This window comes from Lichenostomus cassidix, chromosome 3 (assembly GCF_008360975.1).
Source record: "Lichenostomus cassidix isolate B80296 chromosome 3, HeHo_3.0, whole genome shotgun sequence".
NCBI classification, from domain to species: Eukaryota; Metazoa; Chordata; class Aves; order Passeriformes; family Meliphagidae; genus Lichenostomus; species Lichenostomus cassidix.
In genome coordinates this window covers 92,914,974-92,931,541 of record NC_139483.1, presented here as the reverse complement: position 1 = coordinate 92,931,541, position 16,568 = coordinate 92,914,974, and the positions used below count along the sequence as shown (strand labels likewise).

At 42.5% G+C, this 16,568-nt stretch overlaps 1 protein-coding gene across 2 annotated transcripts; it reads left to right on the top strand.

Moving 5' to 3' along the window:
- Positions 1–3,872: 3,872 nt before the first annotated feature.
- Positions 3,873–15,482, top strand: FAM110C (family with sequence similarity 110 member C). Of its 2 annotated transcripts, XR_014851090.1 has the most exons (3): positions 3,873–5,272; positions 8,481–8,793; positions 14,772–15,482. XR_014851090.1 is itself a non-coding variant. In XM_085056732.1 (2 exons), exon 1 carries the CDS (start codon positions 4,138–4,140, stop codon positions 5,230–5,232), a length of 1,095 nt encoding a protein of 364 aa, XP_084912858.1. In that variant the 5' UTR covers positions 3,873–4,137; the 3' UTR covers positions 5,233–5,272; positions 8,481–11,948. The 2 variants fall into 2 exon arrangements, 1 of the variants encoding a protein (XP_084912858.1); XM_085056732.1 differs by lacking the exon at positions 14,772–15,482 and having other exon boundaries at positions 8,481–11,948.
- The last annotated feature ends 1,086 nt before the right edge of the window (positions 15,483–16,568 follow it).

Below are 16,568 nucleotides of genomic sequence, written 5' to 3'. Positions count from 1 at the left end.
CATCATTTTTCTTATGCTCTTTGTTCTAATAAGGCTCCCCATATGTTGTCATGAATCACTGTGGTGTAAATTATGCAGTCCTGTTGAGATCCATCATGGTTGTTCAACCTGGAAAATGGTACACCTGGGGTTTCCAAAATTCTACTGAAAAAATGAAGCCCACTAATGACAATAGTGAACAAGCTGGATTGATTTTAGGAGGAAGATGTTTTCTGATTAAGATGCCAAGCTGTTTAAGGAAGGAAATAACCCAAAATCACAAGGATGGAAAAGGATGCTAAGCAACCTGATAGTGGTGGGAGAGGCTAAAAGAAGACATAGAAGTGATACGGGTCTGCCTCTGCCATACAGTGCTCAAGCCCAGACTCCTAAAAGTCTGCCTGAAGATGTACAGGCATGCCTGTATCTTGTAGTGTGTGAATCTGGGAGTGAATTGGGACTGTCACTGATTTCATGATGAAAGGCCTAAAATTTCCCCACTGGAGAGAGCTGTTTGGAAACAAACTGTTCATTTCTGTGTTGTGGCTGCTTTCCATCACCCCAATGCAGCAAACAGGACACTCAGTGGCACCACTCAGTGTCCCAGAGGAAGAGAACCACCCTCTGATGTGGGCTGGAATACCTGCACCCAGCACTGAGAACTGCTGGCGAGGAGAAACCCCAGTCCTGGGTCACAGTTGTTCTGGTAGTCTCCAAAATGGGAGCACCCCATTTCTGTTAGGGCTTGAGATCCCCTTTCCTCCTTGCCTTTACCTCCCACTGCCACCACTTCACTTTTGCCCTTTGACCCCTATAAATTAGCATGTCACTGACACTGGCAATGGGGTGGGAGCAGTGACAGCAATGACCTAAGCTTTGCACACATTGTACTGTTTGCTTGCAGTGCCATTGCACCAGCTGTTTCTGGCTTTCCTCTGGCTCAGTCTCTAGCTGTGCCCTGAAAACGTCTCTTATTAATAAAAACAGTGAGAAGTGTTTTTTCTTACCTCACATAAAATTTAGCTGCTTTGTGTTTAGTGATGATTTTAAATGCCAGCTTACTCAAAGGTGTTCTGTAGAACTCCCCTCCTGTGGGAAAACTCGCTGTGTCAGCTCAGGCTTCATGTGTGCAGGACTTGTTTCTCTTCCTTTGCCTAATGTATTGGTGCCAGAGGGAGACTGATGGCAGCTGACAGGCTGAGGGATGGGTGCTGCTGCACCCATTTTTATTTCCATTTTATTATCTGCAAGCATGTCCTGGGACAGGGGCAAAGGTGGTTTGCTTGGGGCTCTCATGAGACACTCTTCCTCTCTGCTTTCCAGAAAGAAGAAATGCAATGGCTCCCTCTTCTTTGAATACTGTAAGAATATATCCATAAATAAAAGAGCTAATTCCAAAAAATACAAATATAAGTAATTAAAATAACAGAATCATATTTTAAACTGAAATGCATTTAGGTTTTAAAATATGTGACCTCAATATATTTAAAATACCATGTAACTTTGCAGCTGCTATATTGATGTACCTTATTAAAGGGAGACAGGATGATGATAAAATTTTGTCGCTCGCAATGTTTTCTGACCTTGGGAAGACTCCTCTTCCCCTTAAATGTTGTTGTCATCACCCAGGATTCTCAGGGTAAAGTGTCTCACATATCTGAAAAGACAGCTGAAAATTGCTGTTGCAATTTTTCATGAGAAATTTCTTGTGACATGCACTTCATGGAAAATCAAAACTTTCATCTTCTTTTGTCAGTGAGAGGGGGATGAAACTGACTGAAAAATGAAAATATTCCATCAAAAGTGTCCAGATTTGTCTTTCATGCGTTTAAAACCAAGGACATTCTAAGAGAAAACGTCTCAATTTTTTAAATGTTTTAAACCATTTTTTTCCATCAAAACCACGTTTTTTAATTGGTTTTGTAGATCAACTCTAAACACAAAGCTATTGTTTACTGAGAAAAATGATATAATATTGCAAGGAGTGAATGAACAGTTTTGATAAATTAATTGTAGTTATTTAATAAGACCCCTCTTACTGATACTTATGTGTGCTCATTTTTTTCATTATTTCAAATGTACGCAAATGGTATTTTTTGTAAGTTCTTAAAGCTTCTAGAAGACAGCAGAATTTGGGACAAACACCAACTAAAATGCAGAGAGAAATGTGAATACGTGTTATTACATTATGCAGTCCCACAGAACTCCAAGAAAAATGGTGAAGGAAAAAACTGAGGCAGATTTGTCTATATGGGAATGAAACATTAGTATCTCCTTACTAAATTCATTACATCTATCAGCTTATTGCTCAGATTCATTGTCAGAAGACATTAAACTTCTCTATATGCTCAGCATCCCATGAAGCATTTAAATATGTAATGATATTAACTACACTCTGACACAGCTGTGTATGAGCCACTTTAACAGGAAAGTGTTCCCTAGTAATTAACTATGCTTAAACTTTTATTATTGTCTCTCAGTTTTTGAGAATATTGATTTTTAAGTGTCACGTGAACAAGTTCTACTTGTACACCTGTAGAAGAAAAAAGGTTCTTTCTCAAAAAACTGCACCCATTCTACATATCAACAAGAATTTCACCCTAAGTGATCTCAAAGCATGTCACAAGTTTCAGTCCTGATTCAGGCAAGCATCGCATCTGGGATCCTTGCTGTGAACAGGAGAGGCAGTCGTATGTGTTATGGGGCTTCTAAAGTTCACATCTACATGTCTAGGAACAAAGATAATGTAAAATTAAGGGGAAAACCAGCAGTAGAACCACGTTGGCAAGAGAATACTTCTGTTTTGTATGTTTCTAGGTCTTCACTGAAGAGCTCACCCAAACTCAGAGTCCAGGGTTGCTCATAACCTTTATCTTGTCACAATGAGAATCTTGCTGGTAGCAAAGTGGTGTACCCTGAAACTTCATAATGAGGACAGGGAGGCTCATCCCTTCCTTTCTAAACTTGTTTGCTACCATTTAGTGATTGTAAAGATGAAGTATGGACCAATAACCACAAAAGCATTCTAGTATTCCCCCAGAAGTAATAGACAAACTAAAGCCAAACCAAACCAACAAAAAATATGCATGAAAAAATTTGCAGATATAAATTGGCTTTTGTTTGCCATGTAAGAAGAAAAGTTATCTATAATTCAGTTATTATTGGCCTCAGTGCATCTCACATGAGATCACGAGTTAAAGTTGGACTGGCCAGGTGATTACCTATGACTTACACGTCTCATTTTCAGGTGTTTACATAACAGCCAATGGCTCTGCCCTGCCTGCTCAGAATTGCCAGCCCAAGACGGGAATTCTGCCCTATGCTTCCAAAGGTTTGCAACACGCAATTCAGACTAATGTCATTCCACAGCACTTTACTCCTGCACAGCCTCAACACAGCTGCGGGCCAGGGACAAAGGTGTCCCTGCTGCCGCCGATGCCCCGGGAAAGGCAGGATGCTGCTATCACAGCTGGAGGCACAGCTGGAGGCACAGCTGGGGGCACAGCTGGAGGCATATCTGTGCTGCCCGTCCGGCGTGCCTCCGCTGTGCGCTGGAAGCCCGAGTCCCGTCCTTTCCCCATCATTCCAAAGCTTGCTGCTGGAGCGCAGCAGCCGGCACGGCCGGGCAGGGAAACCAGCGGAGGGGCCGCGAAAGGAGCGGGGCGAGGTGGTGCCCTCCGGAGGGGAAGATGGGCTGAGGTCTGCTGGGTCAGGCTCTAAAGCAGCGCCCCGTCCCCAAGTGGGGGCCCGGGAGAGATGTTTCCGAGGGGAGCAAACCTTCCGAGTGCCGCGGCGTCGGAGCAGGAGGCTCCCCGCGCCCCCGCAGCGCCGTGCCCCGCAGCCCCAGCCCCGCGGGAGGTGGCGGGGGCCGGGCCGCTGCCACCCCCACCAGGGCGGCTCCTGCCTCCTTCCCTGCCTCCCTCGCTGCCTTCCTGCGGGCCGGGATTGGCTGTGCCGGCCGGGAGTGGCGGTGCCGGCCGGCGGGCGGGCGTGGGGCGCGGGCGGGACACGCGGCGCCCCGACGGTGAGGGGAGCGCGGCCCTCGGAGCAGCGCCGGCTCCGCGACCAGCCTGTCCTACACCGCGTTTTGCCTTTTTTTTTTTGTAATCCCCCTTCCCTCCCGGGACTAGAGGCAGGTTCCGCGTCCCTGAAACTGCTATGCCAGCTGAAGTCTCCCGGGCCGTGGGAATGCACGCCATCTCCGACCTGCACTCCTCCCTCCCCCTGCGGCTCCTCAACAAGGGGCCCGAGTACCTCCGCAGGCAGCTGGAGGCCGGCAAGCCGGGCAGGAAAAGTGCCGTGGAGAGACTGGCCGCCGATAAGGCCAAGTACGTAAAGAGCCAGCAGGTCATCAGCACCAGGCAGGATCCCGTCATCGCGCTCAGCTCAGCCTCGGAGAGCAGCAGCGAGACCTGTTCGGTGGAGAGCAGAGCAGTGAGCGGCGAGCTGGGCAGGGGGCCGGGCGCGAAGCCCCTGGAGCTGGGCAAGGCGGTGAGCTCCTGCCGAGCCCCCCTGCAGCACGGCCCCCCCATCGCCCGGCGCAGCACCAAGAGGCAGATGCGGCCGGATTCCCTGGTGATCTACCGTCAGAAATGCGAGCTTGGGAAAGGTCAAAGCCAGGACAGCTCACGAGGGAACTTGGTGAGGAGGATCTTCCATGGGTCCGTAAAGGAGAAGCAGTTGGCTTCACCTGAGTTGCCCAGAGTCATGGAAGACATCGCAGCCACCGAGAGCAACGAGATTCTCTCAGCAAAAGATGGTGACCGTGAGCCAAGTGAGCATGGAGCGGTGCAGGCTGTCCCTGTGAGCACTGGAGGGGCAGGGGTATGTGCAACAGAGCATGAAAGACCCTCAAAACTCAGTACACTTCCTGAAGAGGTCAAGGAGGTGAAGAGGAGAGGTCTCCATCGCTCCCAGTCGGACATCAGCTCTCGCTACTCCAAGTCCTTCGCTGAGTTTGAAACATTTTTCAAATACTGTGGCCTGGAGCAGGAGGTCATTGAGGATCTTGGGAGAGAGAACTTTTCAGTAGTGTCTGACAATGTCTCCTTCAAGATCCGCAGCATCAGCGTGGCAACATCTGAGAGTGAGTTCACGAGGCACAGCGGCGATGAGGGGCTGCTGGAGGATGAACTCACGGAGCAGGTCCCCAGCAGCACCTCCGTGATTGAGCGCAACGCTCGGATAATCAAATGGTTGTACACGTGTAAGAAAGCCAAGGAGACTAACAAGGTGATGCAGGAACTGGCGTGATGGCTTCATTCAGCATGCGTTGCAGCCTGGTGAACTCAAGGTGTGTGCAAAGCCTCGCCCTGGCAATTTGTGTTTCTCTTTCCCTTTTAGGGAGCAGTTGACCTCCCATGGTTTATATTAGTCTTTTCAGGAAGGGCTGAAGGAAAATGTATTGTGTTTACCACATGTTCCAAGTATGGCTTTTTTGCAAAGCAGAAATCCGTGTTGTTTCAAAAACCAAAATACAAACAAGTAAATTTGCTTGCAGCTTACCAGGTTGCCAGGTTTAGATCAGTCTCCCCACAGGAAATTAAAAGTCAGTGTCTGTGAAGGATGCCTGCACTTTGCAGATTCCTGCTTTGCAAATAGCTTGTTTCCTCTAATTTCTGCTGTAATAAATGCTAGAAAAAAGCTTTAGAACAGTATTCAACCCTTAGTTACAGTTATTTGAATTACAGACTGAATGGACTACTACTAATTAGGAATACACTGTGTTTATATTATACTGTTGAAACTATTACTCATCAGGAGTGTACCGTATTTATACTACACTGCTACAGTTTTCCCCTCTTTACTTTCCTTGATTCTCTCTCCTTCCCCTTACACACAGGCACCCCCCAGTATCAGGAAAGCAAAATTGAGTCAGTGCCCCTGCTAGCAATCTTATTTCCTCCACCGCTTTCTGTTGGGACCATAAAAGTTTGTTCCAGGTGACCTTGTAGCATTTCAGGGACTTTGGGTTTTCCTCTGCAATGGGTTTTGCCATGTGGTTTGGTGCTGGTAATTGGGAATGGGTTGTGTGGTTTAACTGGTCAGAGGGATACTTCACAGTTTTACTCTAAAGATAATTAACACAAAAGTGTAGATCTAGGCTTAGAAATCAATTACTTCACAGACAGAAGCAGGACAATTTCACTGCTGGTAAAAGTCGATGTCCTGGGTTTCATAAAAGCAGTGTTTATTTTGCATATGATCTCCTGAAAAAGAGCTATATTCATGGAATCTTTGGTATTGATAATTTAGGAGATAACAGTTTTTCTCCTTCCAGTACATAAAGTCCCTAGGATAACTGCCCCAGCTTACAGTGAGGTATTTAAAAATTGCATGAGTAGGTCTTGATATGAAGGGTTACATGCATATTTTCTGACAGTTCGTAATTGATGCGTGAGAAGGACATCATTTGGTGCAGATAGAGCTGTTGATAGAGCATGTGGGCCTTATGAATGTGGAGAATTGTGCTTGAGCCTCATTCCTATGTGGATGTGAGGTTGTCACTCTAAATTCCTTTAATCCCTATAATGCAAAAATCCATTTGCTTACTTGAAACTGGTTTTAATGATGTGAAATTCGGTTCACTTTTAGAATTAGAATTTTTCTCAAAAGCCTATTTTCTTCCTGCAAGAGGAGGAAGACAGGGAGAGAGCAATTTTACACAAACTTTTCAAGGCCTTGCAGATAAGAATGTTCTCAGGTATCCGGCTGACAACTTAAAAGAAGTGTTGTTATGTAACAAATCCTTTCCCAAATAACATTAGAGAGAAGAAAGAGCTCTCCTGAACTAATCATTTCTTCTCGATCATCCTTCTGTGATAAAAGGCCAGGGAGATACATAAAACAAAATGAGGAAGGTGGTGGTTTTGTGAAGCTCCTTGGAGCTGCCAGCCTTGCTAAATAAGAGGCAGATTCCAGCAAGCATGAACTATGCGAGAAAAACAACCCGATAAAAGCCTGTTTGCTCCTGAATGCCCCGGATGGGGGTAGGGTCCAGGGCCAGAGCCACGGTCCTTACCACAGAGCTGGCCCCAGATGGAGCAGCTGGCCCTTTCCCCATCCATTTGCAGGGTGCTAAGCACGTCCAGTGCTGCAGCTGAGGCAGGAGATGCTGGTTTGCACCCCAGGGAGCATGCAGGCTGCATACGAGGTGGCTGCACCAGGGCAAAGGCAAGGGTAGGGGGTAGGAAATACCAGGGGCTGAACCAGTGTAACCTCATAGGGGCTTTTTCAATGGCATTTTGTTTTTACCATGTAAGATAAAATGGTAGTACATAGCCTAACAAGGTGGTGAGAAAATCTCCATGAAGTTTATTCAAGTGACTCTATGTTCATTCTGCAATGACTTTAATACCTAGAACAAGGGAATACTTTACACTGGTAGCAATTTCCTTCAGCACCAAAATTTTTGACAGCCTAGGAAAGACTAATCAGAGGGTCCTTATTTATAAAACTAATTTTAAGACTACTAGGGCTGACTTGCAGCTGTTGGATCTCAGCTGTAGGGTAATTTTTGAAAATCAAAACATACTTGTCATTTAGGCCACAGAAGGAGGAAGTTCAGAAAGGTCAGCTAAAAATACCTGTACACAGCACTCAGAATAAAGGCCAAAGGTCATCAACAGTTACCATAAGTTAAATATTACATTTACTGGACAGAATTTAAGGAGAGAGTTGTTATCACCACGTGATTGCAAGATTAGTTTTGTAGTTCTGATCAAAATTTTCATTCAGTCCTACACTTTCTCTGACAATAGAGCATCAGGTTGGATATCTGTATGTTTTTACAATATCCAAGTATTTGGCTCTGTTTAGTTTGCTTTTTAAAGGGCAGTGGACTGCTGTGCTGTGCTGGGGAGCAATGTGCTCTTCCTGGTGCTCCCAGGCATATCCTTGGAAGTTCCTTGTTTTATACAGAGGCATGAAAATTGTTGCACCTTCTTTGGACAATGAGGCAGAAACCTCATTTCTGAAATCCCAACATTTGTTACGTATAAAGAACCCTTCAAGAACTGCAGAGCTTTTATGGGCCAGTGATCATTCCATTCATATTTTATGTTCTCTGTTTAATTTTTCATGAGCTCTCCGGGACCTGGTGGAGCACCACGTAAATAAGAGAGCTGTTTGGAGGATCAGGTTCTTTAGCATGTTTCATCAGAGTAAAGATTGCAGAGTGTGGGTTGTGAGCTTCAGAAAACCAAGGTCCTTGGCAAAATGGACATTGCTGTTTCTTGGTGGAAAGCTGTCTGGGTTCACCTCTGCAGTTCAGTTTCTCTCACTGTCAGTTCTACTTTATTCTTAGAAAAGGGTTCACTCTGCATCCTCCTTGAGTTTCTCATCATTCTTAAATGAATGGGCATTATTCAAGTGGAAGTCTCCTGGGAGGGTAATTTACTATGTTGGCAATAGCCATAAGCAGCTGAATAAAATCTTTAGAGTATCACCTTGTGTTTGTCTGATATAAATAACAAATGACAGTATTTTTCTTCTTTCTTCAGAATTGTTGACTTGGAAGTTGAACAAAACCAGACCCAGGAAGATACCTTTTCCTCATCTGGCTTATGTCTGCTTTGTCCAAGTTTTGTATTTTATTATTGCTTCCTACCTTCTCCCCCATCCCCTGGAATCCTCACTCTTGTTAAGCCCAAGGATGTCCAAGACTGCAATGACAAGTGGAGATTGTGAACTGTGCCCCAGCGAGACAGCAGGAAACAAAAGCCCCTGGAAAAGCAAAGTGTGGCAGCAGCTGCCATCCACAATACTCAACATCAGCTCACTGCCTCAGGATGTCAGTCCAGGCTGTGACAGAAGGTCTGTGTTGTGCAGCCATCTCTTTCTAGCAATGAATTTGTCAACAGGGGTGGGGGAAGAAAGTGGGAATGAAGTGGCAATAACCTCTGGGTCAGGTGTTCCCTTGCAAACAGACTCCACCTGGATGTTCCAAGTCTCTATCTCACCAGGGCTGTTTGATCAGAGCTCATCCTGACATCATTCAACATCATTTGCTTGGCTGGTGAGGACTAACTGTGCCAGCTTTGTCTGAGATACTTGGCAAACACGTTGTAAGCTAAATTCCTGCCAAACCTCTCTTTCTCTGAGACTGTTCAAGCCAAATTGATGTACCTTGTATCCATCTAGTTTGCTCTTGCTAGTTTGTCACACAGCTTGCCTCAGCCATTGGGAAAGAATAGCAAAAATACTTCAAGGAGCACGGCTCCAAGAAACAGGTATTGAGGGAGGTTTTGCGTTGTTTCTGCCTTGCAGAACAGTACAGTTTGCAGTGTGTGCCTGAGTCTGACATTGCAAACATTGCAAGGTTTGGCAGCTTGTGGTGTAACCCCTTTAGTTTTATGCCGTGAGTGAGCAGGCTCTAGCAGAATCACGTTAGGAAACTGTGCCAGTCTGTGAAAGCCACACTACCCTAGTGTGGGTCTGCAGTAGGGCTGTGCAAGGCTGCACTGCAAGGCAAGAAGGCATGCTGGGGCACAGCCAGGCCAAGGAATGTCCTGATGGCACCCAGTGTAGACAAAACCTTAATATCATCAGTAAAATGCTTCCTTTGTGCTTCCTGAGCTAAGCATGTTTTAAAAGGTGATACTTTGGATCCTTAGTGTAGTGAATGAGGCCTCTGCAATAACGCATGGAATTTGCTGGCTATGCCTCAGACACCCCAATCTGTCATTGCTTGCTAGAAAATCAGAGCATTTCCATGTGAACATTACAAACCACAAAGCAACACAAAAAAAACCAACCCAAAGCCACTTTCCCTTTCGTTTGCACTGATGCCTGTCTGTGAAAGCTGCCTGACTGGCATAATGTTGACGTGACCTGTTGGTCCTGCAGAGGTTAAAAGCTGACTTTGTGTTATGGTTGTGAAAGAGTTGCCCTCGAAGAGCTCATCAACATCAGCTAAATATCATTAGAGTTGCATTTCCATGGGTTTTAAATTTGCTTGTCAGTCCTTGGATGGTTAGTTCTCAATTACAGCACCAGGTTGGAAATGCAAGGCATTTGTCTTCTGTTTCTAGTGTTAGGTACCTAGGTCTACATGTCTGAAGTTCTCAAGATAACTAGATAACAATTCCAGATAAAATAATTGCTGAAACCACTTTTCAGTTAGGAGAAAACTAAATAGTTTGTGTGAGCTCCTTCAAACTTAGAGAGAAGGTAGTGTATGTGGATATTTTCTTTAATAATGAAATCTCCTTGTATATTTGTTACATTGTTATAAAAAGATGATTCTCAGAAAACTTCAATTCAAGATGCTGCTAATAGGATAAAATTTATACACTTTAGGGTGCAGATTTTTTAAGGGACATGGTCTAGGTTTATTAGTCAGGAACACAATCTGACGTATCTGTTCTCTTCATGCTCCCTTTGAAAGATGCTGTACCACATATATATTTCTATATCAGAGCTACAGATTTTACAGGTTTCTTTGAAAACATGGATGACTTTAAACAGCTTAGAGTGCGAAAAATCTTTTGACTTACCATCCAGTGCCCTGCCACAGGAGAAGAGAATTAATTTATTTCCTAGGAAATCTTTGGTTTGATTTTCAAACTTCTGTTTGTTTTTGTACTTTCAGTTGAGCAGCTCTCAAAAGTTAAGATAAAAGATGTATTGCTCATGAGTTTTCAATATTAGGAAGAAATGTGTTTAATTTGCTTGAAAATACTGAACATTAGCCTTTCTGGAAACTCATGAGGGTTTTATGGCAGAAGTTAGTGAAATCAGACCTGGACCCATTCTGAATACTTTTTTAATCCCACTTTTTATCTTTGTGAATAGTTCAGTAGGGTTCAGGTGACTTTCCACACTAATGTGGCAAAATTTCTATGGCTTTGTTCAAACTCTGTAGGAATCCCAAGCACTCCCATTTATTTCAGAGATTATGTGGACCTGTCTAAGATCTTTGCTTGATAAGCTATATATTCCCTTTTTTTAATAATACCTTATGCAGAGACTAATAATTTACATTTCCTATATGTCAGAACAAAAATAGATTACAATCTTTCTTTCTCCATATGTCTTGGGAATGGGTAATTCAGTGCTTTTTCCAAATGATGAGAGCTCTGGTGTTCATTCAGCTCCCATTATTGTTACATGTAAAGGGTTTTCCTTTCTTCTGCTGGGTCTTTTAGTCATACCCAAAACAAGAAAAACTTGCTAATGTTAGCCACTACCTGTCTTTTTCTAAAAAAAAAAAATCATTATTTCTTTTTTATCATTTCTATTTTATTTTCTTTTTAAAACTATTTGATTATAAAAGACATGCTTTGGGAGGGGTGAAATTCTGCAGCTTTAGCGTTAAGCTGGGGAAAAAGCAGGCTGCTGCAGTTTGAATAGAAGTTTTAACAACCAAGTTGGTTTTCCAGCCTTCTAGGGAGCCAAAAATGGTGGCTGATGACAAAGGCAAGTCATAAATTGGATTATTTTGTTTGATTAGAACTGTGTAAACAAAACTAGTCAAATGGGGTGCAAGCGTGCAGAACAAACTGCTGTTCATACCCAAGTGTTTCATGGTTCTCCAGTGCTGTGACAAGGGACAATGTCTGCAGCTGTAGCATGACAGGAAAAAGGTACAAAGTCTGGGGTTTATGGCCTGGAAGCAAGTATTTGCAATGAGATAAAACTGAAATGTTTGCAATATATTGTAAATATTACTGTACAGAAATCTATAAGAAAAACAGATTTTTCTATATGTATATTACTTTTCTAAGGGGTATAAGTCTACACGTTTTGTGAAATTGGCCAAGCATTACATCCGTGGGGATTAAGCAGAAACTTCTGGGAGCAGTTTATCCTGCTGTTACTTCCTGTGAAGTTTCTTGAATCTGCTTTTGAGTCCTTTGAAATGGAATGCTGGTCAGATCTAATATGAACATGTCACTATTGTTATGCTTATATTCCTGTGAAAAACCCTGTGTGCTATTGAATGCATACAAATAAAACTATTACACTAAGAGGTAATGTTTGTTTTTTTAAAGTATACTTTTATTTTGCTGTCTCCATTAAAGTACTATTATTTTAAAGTTGGAATCCCATTAGGGAATTAATTTCTCTGTGAGTGAGGCTGATACTAGACTGTGAACATCTGAGAGTGCAGTGCATCCCTGAGCCATGCCCAGACCCCCTGGCTGAGAGCTTAGGCATGGAATCTTGCAAGGTGGTGGTGCAGTAACTGTTGGCTCTCAATATCAGTAAATTTGAATTATATGAGGCTAGGGCTGTTCTGCAGCATTCTAATATTTTTCACTTCAGAATATGGCTGAAAGGATAGAGTTTATTTCTGAAAGGTACTATTTTTTTAAAGTTTTTAATATTATATTTGGTTTTGCTCACTGTCAAAAGCTACAATGAGCTGCAGGCAATACCACATTCATTGGTATTGCCAGTGTCCAAAGTGGAAGCTTGAAGTTCTGCTTGGAAAAAGTACTATCTCCAGAATCTTATAAACAAGCTGTTGACTGTTCTTTGTAGAAAGAATTCAATATATTATGCTAAATCCCTGTTCATTTATTTTGTGAAGAAAACAGCAGAAATAATGGTTGTGTACAATAAGCTTTTACCAGAAACCAATGCACATTTCATAGTAATCACTTTGATATGGTCGAACCTGCTCAGACACAAGTATTTCACCAGCCAGCATTTGAAGGCAACTTGAGGTAGAACTAAATGATGCTTGCTGTGCAGATTAGGATCTTCCACAAAAACCAAGAGCAACTTTATTATCATTAACATGTAACCTTCCTCTCCCAAGTCCTGGGTGACCTATGTCAGTGCAAGGTACGAAGCAAGTCTGGAAAGGGTGACAATTTGTGCTTCCCCCTTTCTAAGGAGGTTAATCTACCACAGCAAGCCGTTGCTCATCTTGCTGCCTTAGAGAGAACAGAGCCATTGTAATCTGAGAATGACTTTGGGCTACAGCCCACCTTAGCATTTAGGAACATTGCTCTCAAGGAATTTTTCAGATAATATCTTTATCCTGTATTTTGTGAAGTCCAATGGTTTTCTTCCAGAAATAAGGTTTGGCAAGCTCCTGCTCTCGGGCTTTATGGTACAAGCAACCTCTAAAAATCCACAGCTTACTGATCCGCTGCTTTGCTTCTGATTCGTCTCAGGGTAGTAAATAGTTATTGGAGAGAAACCAGAAAAAAGGCCTTTTCAGGTGTATTGTAGATGTTGAGGCATTCTGAACACACAACTACAAAAGTACTTAGTTTCTCCAAGAGCTTTTGCCAAAGAACAGCCTATGTCAACAGCAGGCAAATAAGCAAATATAAGACTTGGCTTTACTCTGCAAAGAGATGCCTTCAAATTTTGAGGAGGTTTAGTGACTGGGCTGTATTTATCCTGGCTTTGTCCTGAGGGACTGAGGAGGGCTGTGTCAATTCACTTAAGTATGTTGTAGAGAGAGGTGGTATATACCCCATCTTTGGAAATAAAACGGGCTTAGAAATGACTACGCAGCTCATTTGCAGACAGTGATGTAACAGCAGTCTGTGGAGATCTCAAATGACAAAATGTATTGAGAATTTTGATCACTTACACTTGCCAATAAAATTTGTGATATAACACAAATACAGTGTCATAGAAAACCTCCAGATCGAAGTTGGTTATGTATATCCATCTCCAGGAATCAATCTGATTAATGAAAGAACATGAAATCCTGTAAAATTAGCTTGCACATTTGTACTGGATTTGAGTGGCCTCAACAGTGTCGATTAAAAATATCTAAGAGCTGTGGTTGTCTGGGTTTCTGAGTTTGCCTCAATTATCAAGAGCTCCACAGGAGTACCAATGTTTATGTTCTTTTTCATAGTCAGTAGCAAGAACTAGAGGGTAGCAATCATCACCATTTACCCACAACACCACGTGATTATTGGTTGATTATTGATCGGCAATAGAGTGCTGAACCAACAAGCACTGAGACTTAGAGTCAAACACAGAGGCAGGCACAGCTGAGCATATGATGGGGAATGCTGCTCCTATTCCTGTTAGCCCAACCTCTTCTTGCATCACTATGTTTGATGACCAGGAAGTCTTAACCACTTCCGCAGTTATTCATCGGTCTGAGTTGCTCATCTTACGCTCTCTCTGACAATCCCTCTCCATGTTTACATTTCCAATGAACTCATTAATGTACCAATCCTTACGCAAGACACTATTCTATTTATCCTCATTTTTGTAGTCTTTTTTTCTGAATAATGCTTTTGGTGAGCTTTTACACTCTTCTGCTTGATCTTTCTGTTTCTACCCTAAGGAAACAAAGAACTAATCATGCAAAAAGTCAAGATATGAATTTGTTGTGTAGTTAAGCAGAAGCTTACAAGATCAGAGAGCAACTCTTTAGTCCTTTTTCATCTATATAGCTCTTCCTGCATAGTTTAGCATATAATTTTTCATTGTTTTGTTCTTTGTTTGTAACATCATCTTTGTCTTGGTTTATGTTTTCTGGATGATAAATTATTCAGAGCTGTGGTGACACTTTGTTTTCAAAGAGCTCTAAGCACAGCTACTACAAAATCAAATGCCAAATGACAAGTCTTTTCATGGTGTAGTATAGTTTAAACCTTCTAGGAAGTTTGGTGTGGCCAAATAAGAGCATTAGGACAGGGAAAGCCAGTTGGGGAAGCTTTGCAGTAGCAGGAGTGAAAAAGAAATGCCCCTGAAGCTGTTCTGTGAGGGACCCAGAGCAGCAAGGTATCTCTTGAGCTTGTTGGAAAGATGCAGATTGCCACTCATTTCTTGGGAACACATCTTCACTCAACATTTATTTCCTGCAGGAAAATAAATTTAAGAAGAACTTTATCACATGCAAGAACCAACCATCATCAAACAGTGATGTCGTCTATTTGGCTAACCTGCAAACACAAGCTGAAGTGACTCTCCAGGCATCTACTGAAATTAAGAAGAGCCTCCGCAGAGCTGCCCTCTTCTGCTCTGACAGTAGTGAGAATAGTTTCTGCCATTGTTTCTCCATGTCATAAAAAGGGATTTCATTCCTTGATGTCAATTACTATGAAGAGGCTGTGTCATTTCTGAGAACAAGCCTTCAGTGTGACATTCCAAAACAGACTAATTGTCTGGAGGCTCCAATTTTCCTAAATTTTCAGTTACTTAGATTGTATAATTTTACTACCCTACAGTTGTTGGTAAAAAGATCATTATTCCTCCAGAGCTTGAGACATTCATAGATCATCTTATATTTGCTAAAACCATTGCAGAAACAAAGCAATGGGATGGTAAGGAGGCTTCTCTGCCCACTGATTATAGAATAATAGAATATGCTGAGTTGGAAGGGACCCGCAAGGATCATCAACTCCAACTCCTGGCCCTGCACAGGACAATCCCAAGAATCACACCACGTGCCTCAGAGTCTTATCATTCACTGTCCAAGGGGATGGTTTTCTTCCATGGCCACTTTGTCTAAAATCCCCATTTACCTGTGCTTGATCTCAAACTGTTACAAATAAATTCCCCTGATGTTCACATTTGTATTTACAACTTAAATCAGTGTGGTTTGTATCACGTAAGCATCTTGTTTTACCTGAGGAATGAGGCTAATATTAACAACAGTCCTCATATGTAAAATGTTTGTGCAAAAGCAGGAATACATAAAAAAATCTTAAATCTGCTGATAAAAAACACAGTACATAGGATAATCTGTAAGATATGTTATGGTAAAAATTAGTATGATACAATAAAAAATAATGTCCTGCAAAATGGAAGGAAACAGGGAAAGATAATTTGGAGGAATGTTTAATTCCCAAAGTTACATAATGTGATGTATTTTTGTCTTTCTTCAGAGTACCCTAAGAAATACAATTACAGCCTATCTAATGGTTCAGCAGAGCTGGCAAGACCTGGGAAGGTTGCAGTAAATTACAAAAGATATATTTCCTCACAAAATAGAACTCAGATTCTGTCTGCTGTTGGGAGGCACAGAAAACTGTTGTTTTAATTAGAAGTATGGATTTAAATCTATTTATATTACTTTAATTGTAAAATAAAATTGATTGAAAAAAGTGTTGCAAATGTCCATGTGCTCAATTGTCCTTCAGCAGTCCTCCCTCTGCTTCATTTGTGTCAGCTTGCCACAGGGCTCAGCTGAACAGAAACAACTGAAAAGATTTGAAACTCTGAAACATTCATTTAGTTAAGATATGGCCATGCAATGAGATCCAGCTATCAAATGCTGTTGACCATCCATCAGCTGCAAATCCAGCCTCCAGCACATGCTGAGGTGCACAAGAGCAGAGCTTGACCATTGCTAGCCCTGCTTTAGTGCTGTAGCACCTCTGGGCATTTTCTTGAGTTCTTGTCCATGTGGCAGGAGGTGTTGGAGGAGTGGGGACTGCTGGGAAAGGAGGCCTGTAGGAAGAAGAGGTGGCTGACCTAAAAGTGCTTGCCAGGGATCATCATGTTCCAGCCTCAGAGCATGTGCCTGTTGTGTAAGGAGAATATGTACTGGTAAGTTGGAAGAGGACAGGTTTTCTTTTCATCTAAATGAATGCTCTACCACTTCAAACAATTCTATATTTGTCCCTCTAAATAGACCACAAATACATATTTCCAGCTTA

What these genes read in the sequence shown, in the direction of transcription:
- FAM110C (XM_085056732.1), top strand. Translation starts at nt 4,138, where the DNA reads ATGCCAGCTGAAGTCTCCCGGGCCGTGGGAATGCACGCCATCTCCGAC.